Source organism: Notolepis coatsorum, assembly GCF_963971535.1.
Source record: "Notolepis coatsorum genome assembly, chromosome: 5".
Lineage (NCBI taxonomy): Eukaryota > Metazoa > Chordata > Actinopteri > Aulopiformes > Paralepididae > Notolepis > Notolepis coatsorum.
In genome coordinates this window covers 29,018,458-29,045,518 of record NC_140169.1, presented here as the reverse complement: position 1 = coordinate 29,045,518, position 27,061 = coordinate 29,018,458, and the positions used below count along the sequence as shown (strand labels likewise).

Below are 27,061 nucleotides of genomic sequence, written 5' to 3'. Positions count from 1 at the left end.
TGCGGGCCCGAGAGGAGGGAGGAGAAATACAAGGATAGCCCCCCGCAAGCAACAATCGATCCCGCGTCTAGAGCTCTGCGCAGCCCTGGTAGGCGCGCAACTCGCCACGTTAATCCAACGTGAACTCACCATCCCGGTGCAAAGAACAATCCTGTGGTCAGACTCCATGACCGTACTCACATGGATCCAGTCCGATTCGTGTAGATACAAGGTCTTCGTGGGAGTCAGAATCACAGAGATCCAAGACTTAACAGAATCAGCATGCTGGAGGTACGTGGACACGAAACAGAACCCAGCAGATGTCATCACACAGGGGATGTCCCTAGATGACCTCACACGTCACAATATCTACAGTGACGGCCCCGAGTTCCTCAAGCTCCCGGAAGAAGAGTGGCCTAACCCCACCCCACGGGAGGCTAGTCAAGAGGAGGCAGAGATGAAGAAATCTATGTTCTGTGGGTTGATGCACACACCAGTCCCCACCGACCCTAACATAGATAACTGCCCCACCCTTGAGAGTGCGCAGTTAAAGACATTCTTGTGGCACCACCCTGAGGTTCCCTCCACTATTGACATTAATGCAGCTAACTACGAAGAAGCAGAACTCCTTCTGCTACAGCGAGCCCAAAGAGACTCGTTCCCCGACGAGCTAGACTGTCTGCAGGGATCAAAGCCAGTCCCGTCAGACAGCAGACTGCTCCACTTGGCCCCTGAGCACGACGCCCATGACCTCATCAGAGTGGGTGGTCGTCTGAGACGGGCCCCGGACTTAACGGATGACGTCAAGTTCCCTATAGTCCTCAACAGCCGACACAAGGTCACCGAGCTCATCATAAAGAAATACGACGAGGATGTGCACCACGCTGGGGCAGAGAGAGTATTCGCTGAGATCCGACGTCGCTATTGGATACTGAATGGAAGAGAAGCAGTACGACGCTTCCAGCGGACCTGTCTAGACTGTCGCAAGTGGCGAGCACAGCCCAGTATACCCAGGATGGCTGACCTGCCTCCCTGTCGCCTCCGACTTGGCGACAAGCCCTTTCACTCCACCGGCATGGACTGCTTCGGTCCGCTTTACGTGAAGAAAGGAAGAGGGACGGAGAAGAGGTGGGGCATTGTATTCAAATGCATGACCACCCGAGCAATACACATAGAACTCCTTCCGACCATGAGTACGGACTCATTCCTTATGGCCTTCCGGAGATTCACAGCGCGAAAAGGAAAACCGTCTATATTATTGTCTGATCACGGGACAAACTTCAAAGGTGGAGAAAGAGAGCTGAGAGAGAGCTTCCAAGCCATGGGCCCAGAACTTAAGACCCACCTCGCTCCCTCTCAGATCGACTTCCAGTTTAACCCCCCGAACGCCCCTCACTTCGGGGGAACCTGGGAACGAGAAGTACGTTCAATAAAGACAGCCCTGTACGCCGTGCTTGGGGCCCAGACTGTGGCTGAAGAAGTCCTCACGACAGTCCTCACAGAGATCGAGGGAGTATTGAACTCAAAGCCCCTCGGTTACGTCTCAAGTGATGTAGCAGATGTCGACCCAGTCACCCCCAACACTCTCTTGATGGTGCGGCTGGACCCTGCGCTCCCACAGACGGTGTACAGACCTGAAGAAGCGAACGGCCGAAGAATGTGGAGGTACAGTCAAGTATTGGCTGACAAGTTTTGGAACAGTTTCCTCCTCCACTACCTACCGTCTCTACAAACCCGCCAGAAATGGGTAAAAGATAGAGACAACTTGACGGAGGACACAGTCGTCATGATCGTGGACCAGTCACTACCCCGAGCTATGTGGCCGGCCGGCCGCGTAAGCAAAGTGATTACTGGTGCCGACGGAAAGGTCAGAGCGGCAGAAGTTCTTGTCCAGGGACGGACATACACCCGACCCGTGGCGAGGCTGATAGAACTGCCAAGGCTCCCTGACTCCCTTGATGACGATCATGACCCACTGACTTTGTGAATTGCCCTACTCCCCACAACAGACATTGAGTAGTTGACAAGACGGTTAATCTGTCTCTGCTTTATCTAATTAGGTGCGGACTAATTAGGAGGCGGCTGTTACAAAGGGTCAGATTAAACCGAATATATATATTTATTGCTTGAGATCCCTTGTATAATATTTGTATATCGTTTGATATCCCTTGTATATTCTTTGTATATATACACGGAATATCCCTTTACCTGGGTACAAACCAGACCATAATATTCGTTCTCCTATTGGACAGCGACCCCTAGGCGCCAATGACCATACCCCCAATGGCAAGTTCAAAGGCAACGCCAAGGCATGTCTCAACATGTCCAGGTTTGCGCAGTAATACGAGACAGAACTGAGGTTGGCACTAGATAATTCACCTTACGTATAAATACGGCGTAGGTGGATACAGCAGCACTTAGCACTAAAACGTTGATGCCTTCACCACGAGACAATGTGCCGTGAAGCGGGCAACTTTGCCTCTGAATAGAGCCTTGAGAACCGCGTGCGAATATATTGCTAAAGTGTCAGAGTTTAACGCAGTATCGTTGAGTTCGACTTATTCTAATGTGAAGTAATAGTCTATCATTTATAGTGTATCGTGCGGCTACCGTTCTTCAGTGACCAGCATTACCACCGGTTCGTCGTGTATATAGCTAGTGCACTTATCCAGGCTGGGCGGCCTAAACTCGTGCCACCACCCGAGGAGTCCTAGACGAGAACCGTTGGATATGTACACCGGAGAACCTACCCGGCGACTGCAGAACCTTTTTCTGGTTGGATTATATTGCTTTGGTACCGTGACTGCTGGAGCAGAGAACCGTCTACCCCACTATCGTGTGGGATCTACCCCCAGTGAGGACCACCTTCGAGCCCGCCTCTAGGAGGAGGCTGGCTAGCTTTCATCCATGCTGTCGGGCATACTGGATTATAGCTGTTGCTTTGTCTACCGATCAAGGGAGTACTGCACTGGTTCCTGTATCTGGAACCTCGTTATTCCTCGTTGACCCAGACTTTGCACCCGAACATTCCTCTACCCTGCCGGCTTACACCCGGAGGGAACCCCCCAGTGTCTCCAGCTGGTACTAGTGTGCCTTATGTAATTGCTATGCTACAGGTGGCGTCAGTTTAGACCCATCTTACTATTCTCATTGACTTACGCTCTTGACCTACTTTACGTGTGTTCTTCGCCTTACAAGCGCGAGTATAATTCTCAATCTGTAACTTAACGTTGCTTGCTCTGATAATAATAAATCCCTCTAAATAGAACTTTATGTGTCATTGCTGTATTCTTGTGTGGGTGTTCACCATATATATTCATGTACTGTATGGCCAGTAATTAAAGTACATAACCTAAGTAGTGGTTTAATAATACCATACTCTCAATACAGTCAGGGAATTGTACCCCTCAGTTACAACTAGTGTGTTCAGTGTAGTATTCTGTCATATACTAGTGTGTTCAGTGTAGTATTCTCTCATATACTAGTGTGTTCTGTGTAATATTCGGTCATATACTAGTGTGTTCAGTGTAGTATTCTGTCATATACTAGTGTGTTCTGTGTAGTATTCTGTCATATACTAGTGTGTTCAGTGTGTAATATTCTGTCATATACCAGTGTATTCTGTGTGTAATATTCTGTCATATACTAGTGTGTTCTGTGTAGTATTCTGTCATATGCTAGTGTGTTCTGTGTAGTATTCTGTCATATACTAGTGTGTTCAGTGTAGTATTCTGTCATATACTAGTGTGTTCAGTGTAGTATTCTCTCATATACTAGTGTGTTCTGTGTAATATTCTGTCATATACTAGTGTGTTCAGTGTAGTATTCTGTCATATACTAGTGTGTTCTGTGTAGTATTCTGTCATATACTAGTGTGTTCAGTGTGTAATATTCTGTCATATACTAGTGTATTCTGTGTGTAATATTCTGTCATATACTAGTGTGTTCAGTGTGTAATATTCTGTCATATACTAGTGTATTCTGTGTGTAATATTCTGTCATATACTAGTGTGTTCTGTGTAATATTCTGTCATATACCAGTGTTACAAAGGGTCAGATTAAACCGAATATATATATTTATTACTTGAGATATATTGTATAGTATTTGTATATCGTCTGATATCCCTTGTATATTCTTTGTACATATACACGGAATATCCCTTTACCTAGTACAGGCCAGACCATAATATTCGTTCTCCTATTGGACAGCGACCCCCTAGGCGCCACGGCCATACCCCCAATGTCTAGTTCAAAGTCACCGCTAAGACATGTCTCAACATGCCCAGGTTTGCGCAGTAATACGAGACAGAAATAAGGCTGGTACTAGATTATTCACCTTACGTATAAATACGGCGCAGGTGGATACAGCAGTAGTCTTATCTTAGTAACAAGTTGAAGCCTTCACCAAGTTTCAAGTTTCAAGTTTCTTTAATATTTGTCATACAGAAGTACAGAATACTTTTATACAAAATGCTTCTTACTGTTACGCTCCAGAGACTGTGCAAGACAAGATAAGTATGAAATAAAATAACATAGTAAAATTAGAAGTAAAAAAATGAGGTCACAGTGTTCAGTTTAGACATATGTACAATGTTCGATGCAGAATAGACGTAGTTACCATACAATATACAATACTGTGCAGTGTACTAATATACAATACTATATAGTGCAAGGCAGAAATGGGACGAGGTGCAATTTAGGTACAATTCACAGTAGGTGTACGAGTTGTAGTGCAAATCCTTTATCAATAAATATAAAGTGTAAAGTGTGTTTGTGTGATCTAAAGTGTGGAGAGTGGGTGCTGCAGTGTGTTGTTTGTTTGAGTGAGTGTGTGCGTGTGGGTGTGTGTGCTGTGTGCATTTGATGGTTGTTGCATAGTGATTATTGTTCGTTTAGCAGCCTGATGGCCTGGGGATAGAAGCTTCTTCTGAGTCTTTCTGTGCTCGCCTCAAGACTCCGGTATCGCTTGCCTGACCGCAGCAGTTCAAAGAGGCAGTTGTTCGGGTGGCTCGAGTCCTTAATAATTCTCTTAGCCTTCCCCTTGCACCGCTTGTTGTAAATGTTCTGGAGTGTGGGAAGCCCCCCTCCAATTGTGCGTTCGGCTGAACGTGTCACTCTTTGTAGTCTGCTACGGTCTTGTGCAGTGCTATTCCCAAACCAGGAGGTGATGTTGCCGGTCAGGATGCTCTCTATTGTACATGAGTAGAAGTTCCTAAGGATCTTCTGACTGACTTGGAACTTCCTTAGGCGCCTGAGGAAGTAGAGGCGTTGTCGTGCCTTCTTCACAACACTGTCAATGTGTGTGGTCCATGTCAAGTCCTCGGATATGTGGGCTCCGAGGTACTTGAAACTGTTCACTCTCTCAACCGGTGCCCCGTCGATGCTGAGGGGGCTGTAGTCCTTGACCCCCGACCTCCTGAAGTCCACAATCATCTCTTTTGTTTTGCTGACGTTCAGGGAGAGGCAGTTCTCCTGACACCACTGTGACCACGATACAACGTGCTGTGAAGTGGGCCCGTTTTGCCCCGAAATAGAGCCTTGAGACCGCGTGCAAATTGATAGCTGAAGTGTCAGAGTTTAACGCTGTATCGTCGAGTTCGACCTATTCTATTATTAAGTAATAGTCTATTATGTATAGTGTATCGTGCGGCTACCGTTCTACAGTGACCAGCATTACCAACGTTTCATCGTACCGAGCTAGTGTGCTTATCCAGGCTGGGCGGCCTAATCTGGTGCCGCCATCCGAGGAGCCCTAGACGAGAACCGTGTGGATATGTACACTGGATAACCTTCACCGACGACTACAGAGCCCTTTTCGGCTAGATTATATTGCTTTGGTCCTGTGGCTGCTGGAGCAGAGAATCGTCTACCCCCACTACCATGTGGGATTTACCCTGTGAGGAGCCCCGTCGAGCCCGCCTCTAGGACTCTGAGACTGGCTAGCTTTCATCCATGCTGCAGTGCATACCGGAGAATAGCTGTTGCTTCGTCTACGGATCAAGGGATTATTGCACCGTCTCCTGTACCTGGAGTCTCTTTATTTCTCGTTGATCCAGACTTTTGCTACCGACAAATCATCTCCCCTGCTGGCTTACAACCGGAGGGAACCCCCCTAGTATCTCCAGCTGACCTACGAGTGTACCTTATATAATTCTTATGCTACAGGTGGTATTAATTATCCCCTTCGTAATATGCTCATGGACTTACGCTCTTGACCTATTCATGCACATTCTTCGCCTTACAAGCGCAACTCTAATTCTCAATAATGTAAGATAATATTGATGCTCTTCTAATAAATATTACAAACAGTACTTTCTTTGTTAAGCCGTGTTATTGTGGGGGTGTTCATCTCATATACATGTGTACTGTATGGCCAGTAGTAATGTACATAACTCAGTAGTGGTTTAATGATACCATACTTATTCAATACAGTCAGGGAATTGTACCCCTCAGTTACAACCAGTGTGTTCTGTGTAGTATTCTGTCATATACTAGTGTGTTCTGTGTAATATTCTGTCATATACTAGTGTGTTCTGTGTAGTATTCTGTCATATACTAGTGTGTTCTGTGTAGTATTCTGTCATATACCAGTGTGTTCTGTGTAGTATTCTGTCATATACTAGTGTGTTCTGTGTGTAATATTCTGTCATATACTAGTGTGTTCTGTGTGTAATATTCTGTCATATACTAGTGTGTTCAGTGTAGTATTCTGTCATATACTAGTGTGTTCTGTGTAGTATTCTGTCATATACTAGTGTGTTCAGTGTGTAGTATTCTGTCATATACCAGTGTGTTCTGTGTAGTATTCTGTCATATACTAGTGTGTTCTGTGTAGTATTCTGTCATATACTAGTGTGTTCTGTGTGTAATATTCTGTCATATACCAGTGTGTTCTGTGTAGTATTCTGTCATATACTAGTGTGTTCTGTGTAGTATTCTGTCATATACTAGTGTGTTCTGTGTAATATTCTGTCATATACCAGTGTGTTCTGTGTAGTATTCTGTCATATACTAGTGTGTTCAGTGTAGTATTCTGTCATATACTAGTGTGTTCTGTGTGTAGTATTCTGTCATATACTAGTGTGTTCAGTGTAGTATTCTGTCATATACTAGTGTGTTCTGTGTGTAGTATTCTGTCATATACTAGTGTGTTCAGTGTAGTATTCTGTCATATACTAGTGTGTTCTGTGTAGTATTCTGTCATATACTAGTGTGTTCAGTGTAGTATTCTGTCATATACTAGTGTGTTCTGTGTAGTATTCTGTCATATACTAGTGTGTTCTGTGTGTAATATTCTGTCATATACCAGTGTGTTCTGTGTGTAATATTCTGTCATATACTAGTGTGTTCAGTGTAGTATTCTGTCATATACTAGTGTGTTCTGTGTAGTATTCTGTCATATACTAGTGTGTGCTGTGTAGTATTCTGTCATATACCAGTGTGTTCTGTGTGTAATATTCTGTCATATACCAGTGTGTTCTGTGTAGTATTCTGTCATATACTAGTGTGTTCTGTGTAGTATTCTGTCATATACCAGTGTGTTCTGTGTAGTATTCTGTCATATACTAGTGTGTTCCGTGTGTAATATTCTGTCATATACCAGTGTGTTCTGTGTAGTATTCTGTCATATACTAGTGTGTTCTGTGTAGTATTCTGTCATATACTAGTGTGTTCTGTGTAATATTCTGTCATATACTAGTGTGTTCAGTGTAGTATTCTCTCATATACTAGTGTTTTCAGTGTAGTATTCTCTCATATACCAGTGTGTTCTGTGTAGTATTCTGTCATATACTAGTGTGTTCTGTGTAGTATTCTGTCATATACTGTACTAGTGTGTTCTGTGTAATATTCTGTCATATACTAGTGTGTTCAGTGTAGTATTCTCTCATATACTAGTGTGTTCTGTGTAATATTCTGTCATATACTAGTGTGTTCAGTGTAGTATTCTGTCATATACTAGTGTGTTCTGTGTAGTATTCTGTCATATACTAGTGTGTTCTGTGTGTAGTATTCTGTCATATACTAGTGTGTTCAGTGTAGTATTCTGTCATATACCAGTGTGTTCAGTGTAGTATTCTGTCATATACTAGTGTGTTCTGTGTGTAATATTCTGTCATATACTAGTGTGTTCTGTGTGTAGTATTCTGTCATATACTAGTGTGTTCTGTGTGTAATATTCTGTCATATACTAGTGTGTTCTGTGTGTAATATTCTGTCATATACTAGTGTGTTCAGTGTAGTATTCTGTCATATACCAGTGTGTTCAGTGTAGTATTCTGTCATATACTAGTGTGTTCAGTGTAGTATTCTCATACTAGTGTGTTCTGTGTAGTATTCTGTCATATACTAGTGTGTTCTGTGTAATATTCTGTCATATACTAGTGTGTTCAGTGTAGTATTCTGTCATATACTAGTGTGTTCTGTGTAGTATTCTGTCATATACTAGTGTATTCTGTGTAGTATTCTCTCATATACTAGTGTGTTCTGTGTAGTATTCTGTCATATACTAGTGTATTCTGTGTGTAATATTCTGTCATATACTAGTGTGTTCTGTGTGTAGTATTCTGTCATATACTAGTGTGTTCTGTGTGTAATATTCTGTCATATACTAGTGTGTTCTGTGTAGTATTCTGTCATATACTAGTGTGTTCTGTGTAGTATTCTGTCATATACTAGTGTGTTCTGTGTGTAATATTCCGTCATATACTAGTGTTACAAAGGATCAGATTAAACCGAATATATATATTTATTGATTGATATATATTGCATAATATTTGTATATCGTTTGATATCCCTTGTATATTCCTTGTACATATACACGGAATATCCCTTTAGCCTAGTACAGACCATAATATTTCATTCTCCTATTGGACAGCGGTCCACAGGCGCCAAGGCCATGCCTCCAAAGTCAGGTTCAAAGTCACCGCCGGGGACATGCCTGGACATGAACGGTATTGCGCAAGGATATGAGACAGGAATAAAGCTGGTACTAGTTTATTCACCTAAGCGTATAAATACGGCGCAGGTGAATACAGAAGCACTTAGTAACTAAAGTTGAAGCCTCACCCACGATACGACGTGCGGTGAAGTATGGCCTGTTTGGCCCCAAATAGAGCATTGAGACCGCGTGCAAATTAATAACTGAATTGTCACAGTTTAACGCTGTACCGTCGAGTGCGACCTATTCTATTAAGTCAGTAATAGTCTATTTGTGTATAGTGTATCGTGCGGCTAAAGTTCTACAGTGACCAGCATCACCAACGTTTCTTCGTATCAGCTAGAGTGCTTATCCAGGCTGGGCTGCTTATCATGGCGCTTTCACCCGAGGAGCCCTAGACGAGGACCGTGTGGACATGTACACTGGATTATCTACCCGACGACTGCATAGCCCTTTTCGGCTGGATTATATTTGCTTTTGGTCCTGTAATTAATGGAGCGGAGAATCGCCGACACCCACAAGTGTGTGGGATTTACCCTGTGAGGAGCCACGTCGAGTCTGCCCCTCAGAAGCCTGAGGCAGGCTAGCTTTCTTCCATGTGGAGCTACATGCTATGGAGAACAGCTGTATTCGTCTGTGGATCAAGATCTTATTGCACCGTCTCCTGTACTCGGAGTCTCCTTATCATCGTTGACCCAGGCTCTACTACCGACAGACCCTCTACCCTTGCTGGCTTACAACCGGGGGGACCCTTCCAGTATCTCCCGCTATATTACTAGTGTACCATAGATATAATTCCCTAAGATTCAGGTTGTATGATTACCTCCTGCGTAATATGAGAATGGACATTCGTTATTGATTTGCCTACGCACATTCCTTTGCCTTATAAGCGCATTCAAAGTGAAGTAAAGTAAAGTATATTATGTACCTTTTGCTGCAATAAATACTTAAATACAACTTTGTGTAGAACCGATTCATTGTGGGGAAGTGTTCATCATTAGATACCTGTGTACTGTATGGCCAGTAGGAATGTACATAAAGACGGTAGTGGTTTAATGATACCATACTTATCAATACAGTCAGGGAATTGTACCCCTCAGTTACAACTAGTGTGTTCAGTGTAGTATTCTGTCATATACTAGTGTGTTCTGTGTAGTATTCTGTCATATACTAGTGTGTTCTGTGTAGTATTCTGTCATATACTAGTGTGTTCTGTGTAATATTCTGTCTTATTACATGGCGTTTTCACATTCGCCGAAATGCTTGCTTGTGATTGGTCAATAGCCCCCCGACTGTGGTCATTATTTTTCAATAATGACCGCTGTTTTTTCAATAATGACCGCAGTGCGCAGCTGTTGGCAATCAAGCCCACATCAGTGCAGCAAATCAGACACACCTGCCGCGCACTGACAGCGGAGTGTGTGTGAGTCTGACGATAGCCTACTTTTCAAAACTACTGCTTAAGTTACATCCACAATGGCCAGTGTTGAGGACTTTGACGTTAATTTCGATTTAAATTACGAATGGTCCCCCCCGGCAAAAAAAAGTAAGACAACGAAAAAAATTACAACCGGTCACGTTAAGGTTGCGAAAGCAGCCACGGAGACAGGCACTAAGAGACATCGAGATGTCGGTGAAAATGAGGTGGATCAAATTGAAGAGGACCGACATGAAAAAAACACCAAGAAAAGTACAGTATGGGCAATGGGGGTGTTTCAGGACTGGCTGAAGGAGACTAAGAGACCACTAGATGTGAACGGAGAGGTCAGCGCGGAAGAATTGAACCAGGCACTCCGTTCAAACAACGAGAGGAACGGCTTACTCTGTGGCAAGCTACATGGCCCTGCGCGCAGGAATCTGCAGACATTTTTCGAAAATGGATGCAATGAAGAGTACTTCTTTTGAGCCATGTAACGGGGTCTTTAAGTCCGTAATTAAAAAGCTGCGTAAAAATGGCCAAGACACCAGCCGACACCATCCTGGCATCACCACAGCGGACATGGCCATCCTGCGCACGTCCAGTGTGTTGGCACCAACTTCGGCGACTGGACTTGTGCGCAAAGTGTGGTTTGACATTCAATTACAGCTGGCCAGGAGGGGACGAGAGGGAACGAGGGAGATGAAAAGAGATTCCTTCCAGCTGAAAGTAGACGAGAACGGAAAAGAATATTTTGTCCTGACTCACAACATTGAGTCAAAAAACCACAAAGACGCCAGGGATCCCTGCAAGGAGATGTACAGAGGAACAATGTTTTCAACGCCCGGCGACCCCACCTGTCCCGTGGCCAGTCTAAAAAAATATCTCTCCCTGTTACCCTCTTGTGCTACTGCCCTTTTCCACCATCCGCTGAGGAGACCACAGCATAAATTAAACACTGAGTCAGTGTGGTACTCCAAGGAGCCTATGGGGCATAATCATATAGGCCAAATGATGCCCACCATCAGCCTCGCAGCCGGACTCTCGCAGCGTTATACCAACCACTGCCTGCGGAGCACGGCTGTGCAGCGCCTGTCCGAGGCAGGTCTCGACACCAGGGAGATCATGACAGTGACCGGGAATAGGTGCGAGGGAAGTCTAAAGTCCTACTGGACCCCCTCCACCACAGACAGGGAGAATGGAGCAATATCCTGTCTGGTGAGTGCTATGCCTATAACATCCTACTTACTATTTATTTAACAGCCATCACAAAATTGCCAGCAAACTGATGTCTATTATGTGTTTTAGGTACGCAAAATAAAAGTGGACACGCCAGTCCTCCAGCCGTGGTGTCCTCCCCCGGGAACAGAAACGCTGGTAAGTAGGCTATAGTAACCCAGTACAAGGATATGCCTACCTTTCCTATATGTTGCATAGAAAACTTATGTTATATTATTTGTGTTGTAGGTGCGGAAAGACCTGAACCAGCCCCACCAGAGCGCACAGAGACGGGCCTGAACATGATTGTCCCGACGAACGCCCCCCTCAACTGGTCCAATTTCACCATAAATGGAAATGTCCAAATAAATTACCAGAAATGAGACCACGCTGTTAATTTTTTTTATGTCCAAATAAATTACCAGAAATGAGACCACGCTGTTAATTTTTTTTGTTAGTAAGTTAGCCATGTAATAAGTGGGGAGCAATCAAGCATTTCGATTGCAGTCATGAAAGCTGCTCAGCATAATTATGCACAGCTGCCTGCATTCAATCAGTGCATTTGATCTCGTCTTGTCGATTTTGTAAAATGAATTAGGTATATTGTTAGTAAGTTAGCCATGTAATAAGCGGGATAATGTATGGCTACTCGGTCATTGTCGCAAAATAATTGACCTTCACTACGTTTAAAACACCTCGGCGCGGCGCCTCTGTATTTTAAACTCCGTGTTGGTCAATTATTTTGCGACAATGACCTCGTAGCCATACATTATCCCTTACATATACTAGTGTGTTCTGTGTAGTATTCTGTCATATACTAGTGTGTTCTGTGTAATATTCTGTCATATACTAGTGTGTTCTGTGTAATATTCTGTCATATACCAGTGTGTTCTGTGTAGTATTCTGTCATATACTAGTGTGTTCTGTGTAGTATTCTGTCATATACTAGTGTGTTCTGTGTAGTATTCTGTCATATACTAGTGTGTTCTGTGTGTAATATTCTGTCATATACCAGTGTGTTCTGTGTAATATTCTGTCATATACTAGTGTGTTCTGTGTAGTATTCTGTCATATACTAGTGTGTTCTGTGTGTAATATTCTGTCATATACTAGTGTGTTCTGTGTGTAATATTCTGTCATATACTAGTGTGTTCTGTGTAGTATTCTGTCATATACTAGTGTGTTCTGTGTAGTATTCTGTCATATACTAGTGTGTTCTGTGTGTAATATTCTGTCATATACTAGTGTTACAAAGGATCAGATTAAACCGAATATATATATTTATTGATTGATATATATTGCATAATATTTGTATATCGTTTGATATCCCTTGTATATTCCTTGTACATATACACGGAATATCCCTTTAGCCTAGTACAGACCATAATATTTCATTCTCCTATTGGACAGCGGTCCACAGGCGCCAAGGCCATGCCTCCAAAGTCAGGTTCAAAGTCACCGCCGGGGACATGCCTGGACATGAACGGTATTGCGCAAGGATATGAGACAGGAATAAAGCTGGTACTAGTTTATTCACCTAAGCGTATAAATACGGCGCAGGTGAATACAGAAGCACTTAGTAACTAAAGTTGAAGCCTCACCCACGATACGACGTGCGGTGAAGTATGGCCTGTTTGGCCCCAAATAGAGCATTGAGACCGCGTGCGAATTAATAACTGAATTGTCACAGTTTAACGCTGTACCGTCGAGTGCGACCTATTCTATTAAGTCAGTAATAGTCTATTTGTGTATAGTGTATCGTGCGGCTAAAGTTCTACAGTGACCAGCATCACCAACGTTTCTTCGTATCAGCTAGAGTGCTTATCCAGGCTGGGCTGCTTATCATGGCGCTTTCACCCGAGGAGCCCTAGACGAGGACCGTGTGGACATGTACACTGGATTATCTACCCGACGACTGCATAGCCCTTTTCGGCTGGATTATATTTGCTTTTGGTCCTGTAATTAATGGAGCGGAGAATCGCCGACACCCACAAGTGTGTGGGATTTACCCTGTGAGGAGCCACGTCGAGTCTGCCCCTCAGAAGCCTGAGGCAGGCTAGCTTTCTTCCATGTGGAGCTACATGCTATGGAGAACAGCTGTATTCGTCTGTGGATCAAGATCTTATTGCACCGTCTCCTGTACTCGGAGTCTCCTTATCATCGTTGACCCAGGCTCTACTACCGACAGACCCTCTACCCTTGCTGGCTTACAACCGGGGGGACCCTTCCAGTATCTCCCGCTATATTACTAGTGTACCATAGATATAATTCCCTAAGATTCAGGTTGTATGATTACCTCCTGCGTAATATGAGAATGGACATTCGTTATTGATTTGCCTACGCACATTCCTTTGCCTTATAAGCGCATTCAAAGTGAAGTAAAGTAAAGTATATTATGTACCTTTTGCTGCAATAAATACTTAAATACAACTTTGTGTAGAACCGATTCATTGTGGGGAAGTGTTCATCATTAGATACCTGTGTACTGTATGGCCAGTAGGAATGTACATAAAGACGGTAGTGGTTTAATGATACCATACTTATCAATACAGTCAGGGAATTGTACCCCTCAGTTACAACTAGTGTGTTCAGTGTAGTATTCTGTCATATACTAGTGTGTTCTGTGTAGTATTCTGTCATATACTAGTGTGTTCTGTGTAGTATTCTGTCATATACTAGTGTGTTCTGTGTAATATTCTGTCTTATTACATGGCGTTTTCACATTCGCCGAAATGCTTGCTTGTGATTGGTCAATAGCCCCCCGACTGCGGTCATTATTTTTCAATAATGACCGCTGTTTTTTCAATAATGACCGCAGTGCGCAGCTGTTGGCAATCAAGCCCACATCAGTGCAGCAAATCAGACACACCTGCCGCGCACTGACAGCGGAGTGTGTGTGAGTCTGACGATAGCCTACTTTTCAAAACTACTGCTTAAGTTACATCCACAATGGCCAGTGTTGAGGACTTTGACGTTAATTTCGATTTAAATTACGAATGGTCCCCCCCGGCAAAAAAAAGTAAGACAACGAAAAAAATTACAACCGGTCACGTTAAGGTTGCGAAAGCAGCCACGGAGACAGGCACTAAGAGACATCGAGATGTCGGTGAAAATGAGGTGGATCAAATTGAAGAGGACCGACATGAAAAAAACACCAAGAAAAGTACAGTATGGGCAATGGGGGTGTTTCAGGACTGGCTGAAGGAGACTAAGAGACCACTAGATGTGAACGGAGAGGTCAGCGCGGAAGAATTGAACCAGGCACTCCGCGTATTTTACGCATCCGTTCAAACAACGAGAGGAACGGCTTACTCTGTGGCAAGCTACATGGCCCTGCGCGCAGGAATCTGCAGACATTTTTCGAAAATGGATGCAATGAAGAGTACTTCTTTTGAGCCATGTAACGGGGTCTTTAAGTCCGTAATTAAAAAGCTGCGTAAAAATGGCCAAGACACCAGCCGACACCATCCTGGCATCACCACAGCGGACATGGCCATCCTGCGCACGTCCAGTGTGTTGGCACCAACTTCGGCGACTGGACTTGTGCGCAAAGTGTGGTTTGACATTCAATTACAGCTGGCCAGGAGGGGACGAGAGGGAACGAGGGAGATGAAAAGAGATTCCTTCCAGCTGAAAGTAGACGAGAACGGAAAAGAATATTTTGTCCTGACTCACAACATTGAGTCAAAAAACCACAAAGACGCCAGGGATCCCTGCAAGGAGATGTACAGAGGAACAATGTTTTCAACGCCCGGCGACCCCACCTGTCCCGTGGCCAGTCTAAAAAAATATCTCTCCCTGTTACCCTCTTGTGCTACTGCCCTTTTCCACCATCCGCTGAGGAGACCACAGCATAAATTAAACACCGAGTCAGTGTGGTACTCCAAGGAGCCTATGGGGCATAATCATATAGGCCAAATGATGCCCACCATCAGCCTCGCAGCCGGACTCTCGCAGCTTTATACCAACCACTGCCTGCGGAGCACGGCTGTGCAGCGCCTGTCCGAAGCAGGTCTCGACACCAGGGAGATCATGACAGTGACCGGGCATAGGTGCGAGGGAAGTCTAAAGTCCTACTGGACCCCCTCCACCACAGACAGGGAGAAATGGAGCAATATCCTGTCTGGTGAGTGCTATGCCTATAACATCCTACTTACTATTTATTTAACAGCCATCACAAAATTGCCAGCAAACTGATGTCTATTATGTGTTTTAGGTACGCAAAATAAAAGTGGACACGCCAGTCCTCCAGCCGTGGTGTCCTCCCCCGGGAACAGAAACGCTGGTAAGTAGGCTATAGTAACCCAGTACAAGGATATGCCTACCTTTCCTATATGTTGCATAGAAAACTTATGTTATATTATTTGTGTTGTAGGTGCGGAAAGACCTGAACCAGCCCCACCAGAGCCCACAGAGACGGGCCTGAACATGATTGTCCCGACGAACGCCCCCCTCAACTGGTCCAATTTCACCATAAATGGAAATGTCCAAATAAATTACCAGAAATGAGACCACACTGTTAATTTTTTTTATGTCCAAATAAATTACCAGAAATGAGACCACGCTGTTAATTTTTTTTGTTAGTAAGTTAGCCATGTAATAAGTGGGGAGCAATCAAGCATTTCGATTGCAGTCATGAAAGCTGCTCAGCATAATTATGCACAGCTGCCTGCATTCAATCAGTGCATTTGATCTCGTCTTGTCGATTTTGTAAAATGAATTAGGTATATTGTTAGTAAGTTAGCCATGTAATAAGCGGGATAATGTATGGCTACTCGGTCATTGTCGCAAAATAATTGACCTTCACTACGTTTAAAACACCTCGGCGTGGCGCCTCTGTATTTTAAACTCCGTGTCGGTCAATTATTTTGCGACAATGACCTCGTAGCCATACATTATCCCTTACATATACTAGTGTGTTCTGTGTAGTATTCTGTCATATACTAGTGTGTTCTGTGTAATATTCTGTCATATACTAGTGTGTTCTGTGTAATATTCTGTCATATACCAGTGTGTTCTGTGTAGTATTCTGTCATATACTAGTGTGTTCTGTGTAGTATTCTGTCATATACTAGTGTGTTCTGTGTAGTATTCTGTCATATACTAGTGTGTTCTGTGTGTAATATTCTGTCATATACCAGTGTAACTGAGGGGTACAATTCCCTGACTGTATTGATAAGTATGGTATCATTAAACCACTACCGCTTTATGTACTTTAATTACTGGCCATACAGTACACGATATCTAAGTATGATGAACACTTTCCCACATATGAAATCAGGTCCACACAAAGGTAATAGTCAAATATTTAATATATAGCAAAAGGTACATATAATAATTACTTATTACATTTATGATTTGAATTGAATGCTCTTGTAAGGCAAATGAGTACTCGTATGCAAATCAACACTGAATGTCCAATCTCTGGTTACACAGGAAGCAAGTATACAACCTGGCTCTTAGGGGATTATAGCGATGGTCACTTAATGATTATAGCTGGATAATATACTGAAGGGGTCCCGCCGGTTGTAAGCCAGTAGGGGGGGTAGGAGAGCCGTCGGCTGTATCCCGTCTGGTCAACGATTTCCAGGGAGAATTCAGGTACAGAAAACAGTGCCCGTGGAACCTTGATCCACAGATGAATACACTTGGGCTCTCTTGTAGACGATAGCTGTAGCTGTCGCTGTCGGTCCACAACGAAGAAGAAGCGAGGCGACCTCAGTCTGGTCTGAGCGCCGTCTCACCTTGGCTCCTCTCGGGGTAAATCCAACACTCACCGGTGTTGGCGATTATCCGCTCCACAAATCAAGCACCAAAGCAAATAGATATTCCATGCCGTATAGGGCTCAGCAGTCGTCGGGGTAGGTAATCCAATGTGCAGGTCCACTCGTCCTCGCCCAGAACTCCTCGGATGAAAGCACCACGCGTGGTCTGCCCAGCCTGGTTAAGACTCTAGATAACGCGAGGAAACGATGGGGGTGCTGCTCACTTTAGAACTCTAACCGAACGATGCACCATACATAATAGACTATTATTACTTAATAGAAATACGGTGCCAAACTCTGGCAATTCAGCTATTAATTCGCACGAGGTCTCACTGCTATTCTAAGGCCAAACAGGCCGTACTACACCGCACGCGGTATCGTGGGGTGAGGCTTCACGTCTTGTTACTTAGTTGGGTAGAAGGGTAAAGGACTAAGAGGAATTCTACATTTCTTGCGCCATATTTATATGCACAGTGGACAAGTAGTGCCGCTCTGCTTTCGGTAGCCATATTCCTGCGCGGAGCTGAGGCTAGTAAAGGCATGTCTCGTCGGTACCTTTGAACTTGAACGCCAGGGGCTTGTCCCTGGCGCCTGGTCCTTTTGTCCAATAAGAGAATGAACTATTATGGGCTGTAGTAGAATAGAGGGATATTCAGTGTATATGTACAAGGAATATACAAGGGATATCAAACGATATACAAATACTATTAAATATATATCCATAAATAAATATATATATTCGGTTTAATCTGATCCTTCACAACAACCAGTGTGTTCTGTGTAATATTCTGTCATATACTAGTGTGTTCTGTGTAGTATTCTGTCATATACTAGTGTGTTCTGTGTGTAATATTCTGTCATATACTAGTGTGTTCTGTGTGTAATATTCTGTCATATACTAGTGTGTTCTGTGTAGTATTCTGTCATATACTAGTGTGTTCTGTGTAGTATTCTGTCATATACTAGTGTGTTCTGTGTGTAATATTCTGTCATATACTAGTGTGTTCAGTGTAGTATTCTGTCATATACTAGTGTGTTCTGTGTAGTATTCTGTCATATACTAGTGTGTTCTGTGTAATATTCTGTCATATACTAGTGTGTTCTGTGTAATATTCTGTCATATACCAGTGTGTTCTGTGTAGTATTCTGTCATATACTAGTGTGTTCTGTGTAGTATTCTGTCATATACTAGTGTGTTCTGTGTGTAATATTCTGTCACATACCAGTGTGTTCTGTGTAATATTCTGTCATATACTAGTGTGTTCTGTGTAGTATTCTGTCGTATACTAGTGTGTTCTGTGTGTAATATTCTGTCATATACTAGTGTGTTCTGTGTAGTATTCTGTCATATACTAGTGTGGTCTGTGTAGTATTCTGTCATATACTAGTGTGTTCAGTGTGTAGTATTCTGTCATATACTAGTGTGTTCTGTGTGTAATATTCTGTCATATACTAGTGTGTTCTGTGTAGTATTCTGTCATATACTAGTGTGTTCTGTGTGTAATATTCTGTCATATACTAGTGTGTTCAGTGTAGTATTCTGTCATATACTAGTGTGTTCTGTGTAGTATTCTGTCATATACTAGTGTGTTCTGTGTAGTATTCTGTCATATACTAGTGTGTTCTGTGTAATATTCTGTCATATACTAGTGTGTTCTGTGTAGTATTCTGTCATATACTAGTGTGTTCTGTGTAATATTCTGTCATATACCAGTGTGTTCTGTGTAGTATTCTGTCATATACTAGTGTGTTCTGTGTAGTATTCTGTCATATACTAGTGTGTTCTGTGTGTAATATTCTGTCACATACCAGTGTGTTCTGTGTAATATTCTGTCATATACTAGTGTGTTCTGTGTAGTATTCTGTCGTATACTAGTGTGTTCTGTGTGTAATATTCTGTCATATACTAGTGTGTTCTGTGTAGTATTCTGTCATATACTAGTGTGGTCTGTGTAGTATTCTGTCATATACTAGTGTGTTCAGTGTGTAGTATTCTGTCATATACTAGTGTGTTCTGTGTGTAATATTCTGTCATATACTAGTGTGTTCTGTGTAGTATTCTGTCATATACTAGTGTGTTCTGTGTGTAATATTCTGTCATATACTAGTGTGTTCTGTGTAGTATTCTGTCATATACTAGTGTGTTCTGTGTGTAATATTCTGTCATATACCAGTGTGTTCTGTGTAGTATTCTGTCATATACTAGTGTGTTCTGTGTGTAATATTCTGTCATATACTAGTGTGTTCAGTGTAGTATTCTCATATACTAGTGTGTTCTGTGTAGTATTCTGTCATATACTAAATGGCTGCTTTTTTATAAAGCGCTTTACAATTTGTTACTTACATATTACCCATTCACACACCGATGGCGGAGGCAACCATGCAAGGTGACAACCTGCTCATCGGGAGCAATTAGGGGTTAAGTGTCTTGCTCAAGGACACATCGACACGCTGCCCAGGAGGAGCGGGAATCGAACCGGGTACCTCCGGATTGCCAGACGACTGCTCTACCTCCTGAGCCACTGTCGCCCCCACTACTAGTGTGTTCTGTGTAGTATTCTCTCATATACTACACACTACTGTGTGTGTGTGTGTGTGTGTGTGTGTGTGTGTGTGTGTGTGTGTGTGTGTGTGTGTGTGTGTGTGGACATACAAACACAGTGGTGATGTGGTGCAGCATGTTAGAGGCGTGGAGGCGGTAGGTTCTGTCCTCCCAGTAACTCAACACATGAACACATGGCTTCTGGCTCTGCATGGGTAGGTACATGTAGTGTCTACACAGAGAGAGAGAGAAGAGAGAGAGAGAGAGAGAGAGAGAGAGAGAGAGAGAGAGAGAGAGAGAGAGAGAGAGAGAGAGAGAGAGATCACACACAAAGTGAGACACACAAACGCAGAGACACACACACATACACACACACACACACACACACATGCAGAGGCAAGCAGACACACATATCACACATACAAAAGGACCTCTGTAAATGTAGTGTTTATTAAATACGTCATGACCACTAAGTAGAGAACAACAGAAATCACCAATAAGATCTTCAGTGGAGCTCTCGCTCTCTCTCTTATTAACTTGGTGTGGACAACATCCAGTCTGTGACCCCCCACCTGTTTCCATCTACGATGAGGGGTTTTGTGGGCGGGGAGGTGGGCTGTGAGGTCTTGGGCAGGTCCTGGGTGTCTCTGGTCAGGAGAGGAGAGGTGGAAGAGGAGGAAGTGAGGGAGACATCAGACCTATCCATCCTGGCCCTCCGAGTGCTGCTGGGTTGAGTCTCCAGAACATTACCGTAGTTACCTGGACAACAACATTACCTTAAATTACCTGAACAACACAACATTGCTGTAGTTGCCTGGACAACAACATTACCCTAACCCTAATTAACCTTTCACTGCCGCACTACTGTACCAAACGGTTAACCCTTTCACTGCGACAATACACAGAAGGTTAACCCTTTTATTGTCACACAACAAGTTCAAGTTCAAGTTCTTTAATAGTTGTCATACAGAAGTACAGAATACTTTCATACAAAATGCTTCTTACTGTTACGCTCCAGAGACTGTGCTAGACAAGATAGTATCAAATAACATAATAACATAATATAGCATGAATTTAGAAGAAGAAAAATGAGGTCACAGTGTTCGGTATAGACATATGTACAATGTTCTGAGTTACCATATAATATACAATACACAATACTATGCAGTGTACTAATGTACAGTACTATCTAGTGCAAAGCAGAAATGGGATGAGGTACAATTTTAGGTACAATTTACAGTAAGGTGTACGAGTTGTAGTGCAATCCTTCATCCATAAATATAAAGTGTGGGGAGTGGGTGCTACAGTGTGTTTGTTTAAAGTGGGTGTGTGCTATAAAGTGTGTGGAGTGGGTGCTACAGTGTGTTTGTTTAAAGTGAGTGTGTGCATGTGGATGTGTGTGCTATGTGCGTTTGGTGGTTGTTGTTGTGTAGTGTTCATTCATTGTTCGTTTAGCAGCCTGATGGCTGCTAAAGTAATTGGACAAAATATTACCTTAAGTTACCTGGGCAACATACAGGTTGGCTACCACCAAGAGAGGAGAGGAGAGGAGAGGAGAAGAGAAGAGAAGAGAGGTACTATAGTAGCTGATGTATCCACATGCACTCACCCAGAGAGACCTCAAAGCTGATAGGCTTATCTCCTATCTTCCTGTCAATCATGGTGGCTTCAAACAACGCCCCAAACAACAGGAAGCTCTCTCTGTCATCATCATCATCCAGCTAGACAGAGAACATTACGCTATTCAGCTAGACAGAGAACATTCAGCTAGACAGAGAACATTACATCATTCAGCTAGACAGAGAACATTCAGCTAGACAGAGAACATTACGCTATTCAGCTAGACAGAGAACATTACGCTATTCAGCTAGAGACAGAGAACATTACGCTATTCAGCTAGACAGAGAACATTACGCTATTCAGCTAGACAGAGAACATTCAGCTAGACAGAGAACATTCAGCTAGACAGAGAACATTCAGCTAGACAGAGAACGTTACGTCATTCAGCTAGACAGAGAACATTCAGCTAGACAGAGAACATTCAGCTAGACAGAGAACGTTACGTCATTCAGCTAGACAGAGAACATTCAGCTAGACAGAGAACATCCAGCTAGACAGAGAACATTCAGCTAGACAGAGAACATTCAGCTAGACAGAGAACGTTACGTCATTCAGCTAGACAGAGAACATTCAGCTAGACAGAGAACATCCAGCTAGACAGAGAACATTCAGCTAGACAGAGAACATTCAGCTAGACAGAGAACATTCAGCTAGACAGAGAGCATTACATCATTCAGCTAGACAGAGAGCATTACATCATTCAGCTAGACAGAGAACATTACGTCATTCAGCTAGACAGAGAGCATTACATCATTCAGCTAGACAGAGAGCATTACATCATTCAGCTAGACAGAGAGCATTACGTCATTCAGCTAGACAGAGAGCATTACATCATTCAGCTAGACAGAGAGCATTACATCATTCAGCTAGACAGAGAACATTACGTCATTCAGCTAGACAGAGAACATTCAGCTAGACAGAGAACATTCAGCTAGACAGAGAACATTCAGCTAGACAGAGGACATTCAGCTAGACAGAGAACATTCAGCTAGACAGAGAGCATTACATCATTCAGCTAGACAGAGAACATTAAGTCATTCAGCTAGACAGAGAACATTCAGCTAGACAGAGAACATTCAACTAGACAGAGAACATTCTAGACAGAGAACATTCAGCTAGACAGAGAACATTCAGCTAGACAGAGAACGTTACGTCATTCAGCTAGACAGAGAACATTCAGCTAGACAGAGAACGTTACGTCATTCAGCTAGACAGAGAACATTCAGCTAGACAGAGAACATTCAGCTAGACAGAGAACGTTACGTCATTCAGCTAGACAGAGAACATTCAGCTAGACAGAGAACGTTACGTCATTCAGCTAGACAGAGAACATTCAGCTAGACAGAGAACATTCAGCTAGACAGAGAACGTTACGTCATTCAGCTAGACAGAGAACATTCAGCTAGACAGAGAACATTCAGCTAGACAGAGAACATTCAGCTAGACAGAGAACATTACGTCATTCAGCTAGACAGAGAACATTACATCATTCAGCTAGACAGAGAACATTCAGCTAGACAGAGAGCATTACGTCATTCAGCTAGACAGAGAACATTACATCATTCAGCTAGACAGAGAACATTACATCATTCAGCTAGACAGAGAGCATTACGTCATTCAGCTAGACAGAGAACATTCAGCTAGACAGAGAGCATTACGTCATTCAGCTAGACAGAGAGCATTACGTCATTCAGCTAGACAGAGAGCATTACATCATTCAGCTAGACAGAGAGCATTACATCATTCAGCTAGACAGAGAGCATTACGTCATTCAGCTAGACAGAGAGCATTACATCATTCAGCTAGACAGAGAGCATTACGTCATTCAGCTAGACAGAGAACATTACATCATTCAGCTAGACAGAGAACATTCAGCTAGACAGAGAACATTACATCATTCAGCTAGACAGAGAACATTACATCATTCAGCTAGACAGAGAACATTCAGCTAGACAGAGAACATTCAGCTAGACAGAGAACATTCAGCTAGACAGAGGACATTCAGCTAGACAGAGGACATTCAGCTAGACAGAGAACATTCAGCTAGACAGAGAGCATTACATCATTCAGCTAGACAGAGAACATTAAGTCATTCAGCTAGACAGAGAACATTCAGCTAGACAGAGAACATTCAACTAGACAGAGAACATTCTAGACAGAGAACATTCAGCTAGACAGAGAACGTTACGTCATTCAGCTAGACAGAGAACATTCAGCTAGACAGAGAACGTTACGTCATTCAGCTAGACAGAGAACATTCAGCTAGACAGAGAACATTCAGCTAGACAGAGAGCATTACATCATTCAGCTAGACAGAGAACATTCAGCTAGACAGAGAGCATTACGTCATTCAGCTAGACAGAGAACATTACATCATTCAGCTAGACAGAGAACATTACATCATTCAGCTAGACAGAGAACATTACATCATTCAGCTAGACAGAGAACATTACATCATTCAGCTAGACAGAGAGCATTACATCATTCAGCTAGACAGAGAACATTACATCATTCAGCTAGACAGAGAGCATTACGTCATTCAGCTAGACAGAGAACATTACATCATTCAGCTAGACAGAGAGCATTACATCATTCAGCTAGACAGAGAACATTACATCATTCAGCTAGACAGAGAGCATTACATCATTCAGCTAGACAGAGAACATTACATCATTCAGCTAGACAGAGAACATTACATCATTCAGCTAGACAGAGAGCATTCAGCTAGACAGAGAGCATTACATCATTCAGCTAGACAGAGAGCATTACATCATTCAGCTAGACAGAGAGCATTACGTCATTCAGCTAGACAGAGAACATTACATCATTCAGCTAGACAGAGAGCATTACATCATTCAGCTAGACAGAGAGCATTACGTCATTCAGCTAGACAGAGAGCATTACATCATTCAGCTAGACAGAGAGCATTACGTCATTCAGCTAGACAGAGAACATTACATCATTCAGCTAGACAGAGAACATTCAGCTAGACAGAGAACATTACATCATTCAGCTAGACAGAGAACATTACATCATTCAGCTAGACAGAGAACATTACATCATTCAGCTAGACAGAGAGCATTACGTCATTCAGCTAGACAGAGAGCATTACGTCATTCAGCTAGACAGAGAACATTACATCATTCAGATAGACAGAGAACATTATGAACATTATTAGATGTTGAATTAGATCAATCAGATTGCTTGGCTGGAACCATCCATTGTATAATACACATTATTCTGTTGTGTTAATGGTATAAATTGTGTATAACAGGTCTACTACCTGAGGAGGTGCTTCAACAGGCATGACCTCAGCTCCCACAGCTTTCCCCTTCTCCTCCTCCGGTCCTCCCCCAGCAGGAGTCTTCCCTCCCGCCTTCCCTCCTGACCCTGCTTTGACATCCTTCAGAGGTTTGACCAATTGGTTGAGCCTGGACTCTGAACCGGCCGCTCCTGATAGGATCTCCACAACCAGCTCCAGGTAGACCCTCCCCCTGGAAGCAGGGGTTGGTTGATGGGTTAGTAGGTTGTTTGGTTACTTTCAGTAAGTTATAGGCAAATCCAGGAAGATTTATACAATCTAGAATTACAGAATTGGATATATAATTTACACTCACTGACAAAAAAAAACGTTACACTGAATATCATAGACCATAAAATAAACAAATGTAATCATAGTTCTGTTTTTCTGTAATTCAATTTGAATCTGTTATTATTCAAAGTGAATGTATTCTGTTCCATTTTGTGTATCTTCCCACCCTAACCTACCTGTAGGACACACCCTCTCCAATGCCCTCGTTAAGCTGGCTGTCGTCGACCAATGAGCTGGAGTTGCGGGCGGAGCCATACAGGTTGACCCAGGCTGGACCAAAGGTCGGTAGGAAACCTGAGACAGAGAGAAAGGGGGGATCAAATAAAAGAAGAAAAGCAGAAGAATTACATTAAAAAAACTGTTTAAAACTCTGCCGCTCTCATTGCCTCCCTCACTCCCTCCCTCCCTCCCTCCCACCCTCTATCCCTCCATTCATCCATACATCCATACATCTGTCTCTCCCTTGGAGCTTATCTTGTATGTCACAAATGTAACAGTACTGTATATCTGTATGTCATTGTCATGTATGTCATACATGTCATGATTAGTTTAGATTAGATGATTAGATTAGATTTTTATATCTGTATGTTGTGTACAGTATGTCATAAATGTCATTATGAATTGAAAATGGGGGACCCTGATGTAAACAAAATGAAAGTCTTTCTCTGGTCTGCATCCCCTTAACGATTGTGTGTATTGAGCTGTACTGTACTGTACCCATTCTGCAATCTGTTCATTAAAGTTTTCAATCAATCAATCAATCAATCAATCAATCCCTATTGTACCTCTGTCTCCATCCTGTTCATTAGAGATGCGTCTCAGGTCAATGTAGTGTGTTCCTATGGCAACGTCGTTCATACTCCCTTCATCCCACACCTGGAAACAGAGACAATCTTAGTCTGTTACAACTTCACAGTCCTAGCAGAGAGCTGCACATTGAAACACCAACCGGCAGACAGCAAAAGTTGGCAAATCACTCTGAAACTATATGGATGGATAGCACTCCAGGTAAAGGGAACACTTCTTCATCTGTGAAGCCAGGACCCATTTTAAGCTTTGAAAAGCAGAGCATCAGATGATGAATCAGACCTGAATCTTCATTCTCTGACACAGAGGAGGAAACATCTCCTTAAACACAATCTGTTCATTCCATACAGGGTCTGCTGTTGACTTCTGGGTAGATGTACGGCCCTGAGAACACACAGAACACAACAGTGTAGAATAGAATAGTGTAGAAGAGAATAGAGAAGAAAAGAAAAGAAAAGAGTAGAAAAGAATAGAACAGATATAATAGAACAGCATACAATAGAACAGAGTAGAATAGAGCAGAACAGAATAAAACAGAATAGAATAGAATGGAATAGAATAGAATACTCAAATTGCTTAATGAAATATATAAACTGAAACAAAGCTTTTGGAAACAAGGGGAACTGATTTCAACGAGGCTGGACTCTGTCTAGATACTAGATAGCTGTAGTATAAATGCATAATTTGTTGAGTGTTCTGTTGTAGTACATTTACATTTACATTTAGTCATTTAGCTGATGCTTGCATCCAAAGCGACTTACAAGTTATGTACGACAAGTCATCAGGAAGGGCACAAATCTATCAGCTGAGTAACAATGTTCATCAAAGTGTTGAGTGCTACAGTGTAGGTTAGTAGCCTATATTAGGACAAGTGCATGACAGTAAGGTTAGTTAGGGTTAGATATTTTTATAGTATAGTAGTATAGTATAGTACAGTATAGTACCGTATAGTATCATACATTATAGTACAGTATAGTCCAGTATAGCAATGTATAGTATAGTATAGTATAGTGCAGTACAGTACAGTACAGTACAATATAGCATAGCATAGCATAATCTAGTATAGTATAGTATAATATAATATAGTACAGTACAGCATAATATATTATAGTATAGTATAGTACAGCACAGTGCAGTATAGTATAGTATAATAGTATAGTATAGTATAGTATATCATAGCATA

The 27,061-nt window shown here is 42.6% G+C and overlaps 1 protein-coding gene across 1 annotated transcript in view; it reads right to left on the bottom strand.

Annotated features, from left to right (window-relative positions):
• Window positions 1–27,061, bottom strand: part of fer1l6 (fer-1 like family member 6) — a 270,095-nt gene that overhangs the window by 219,849 nt on the left and 23,185 nt on the right. Inside the window, 7 exon segments of the mRNA XM_084314053.1 lie at window positions 19,971–20,091; window positions 20,432–20,618; window positions 21,469–21,580; window positions 24,763–24,973; window positions 25,248–25,365; window positions 25,857–25,947; window positions 26,161–26,262. Of these exon segments, the coding sequence (XP_084170179.1) occupies window positions 19,971–20,091; window positions 20,432–20,618; window positions 21,469–21,580; window positions 24,763–24,973; window positions 25,248–25,365; window positions 25,857–25,947; window positions 26,161–26,262 (942 nt within the window).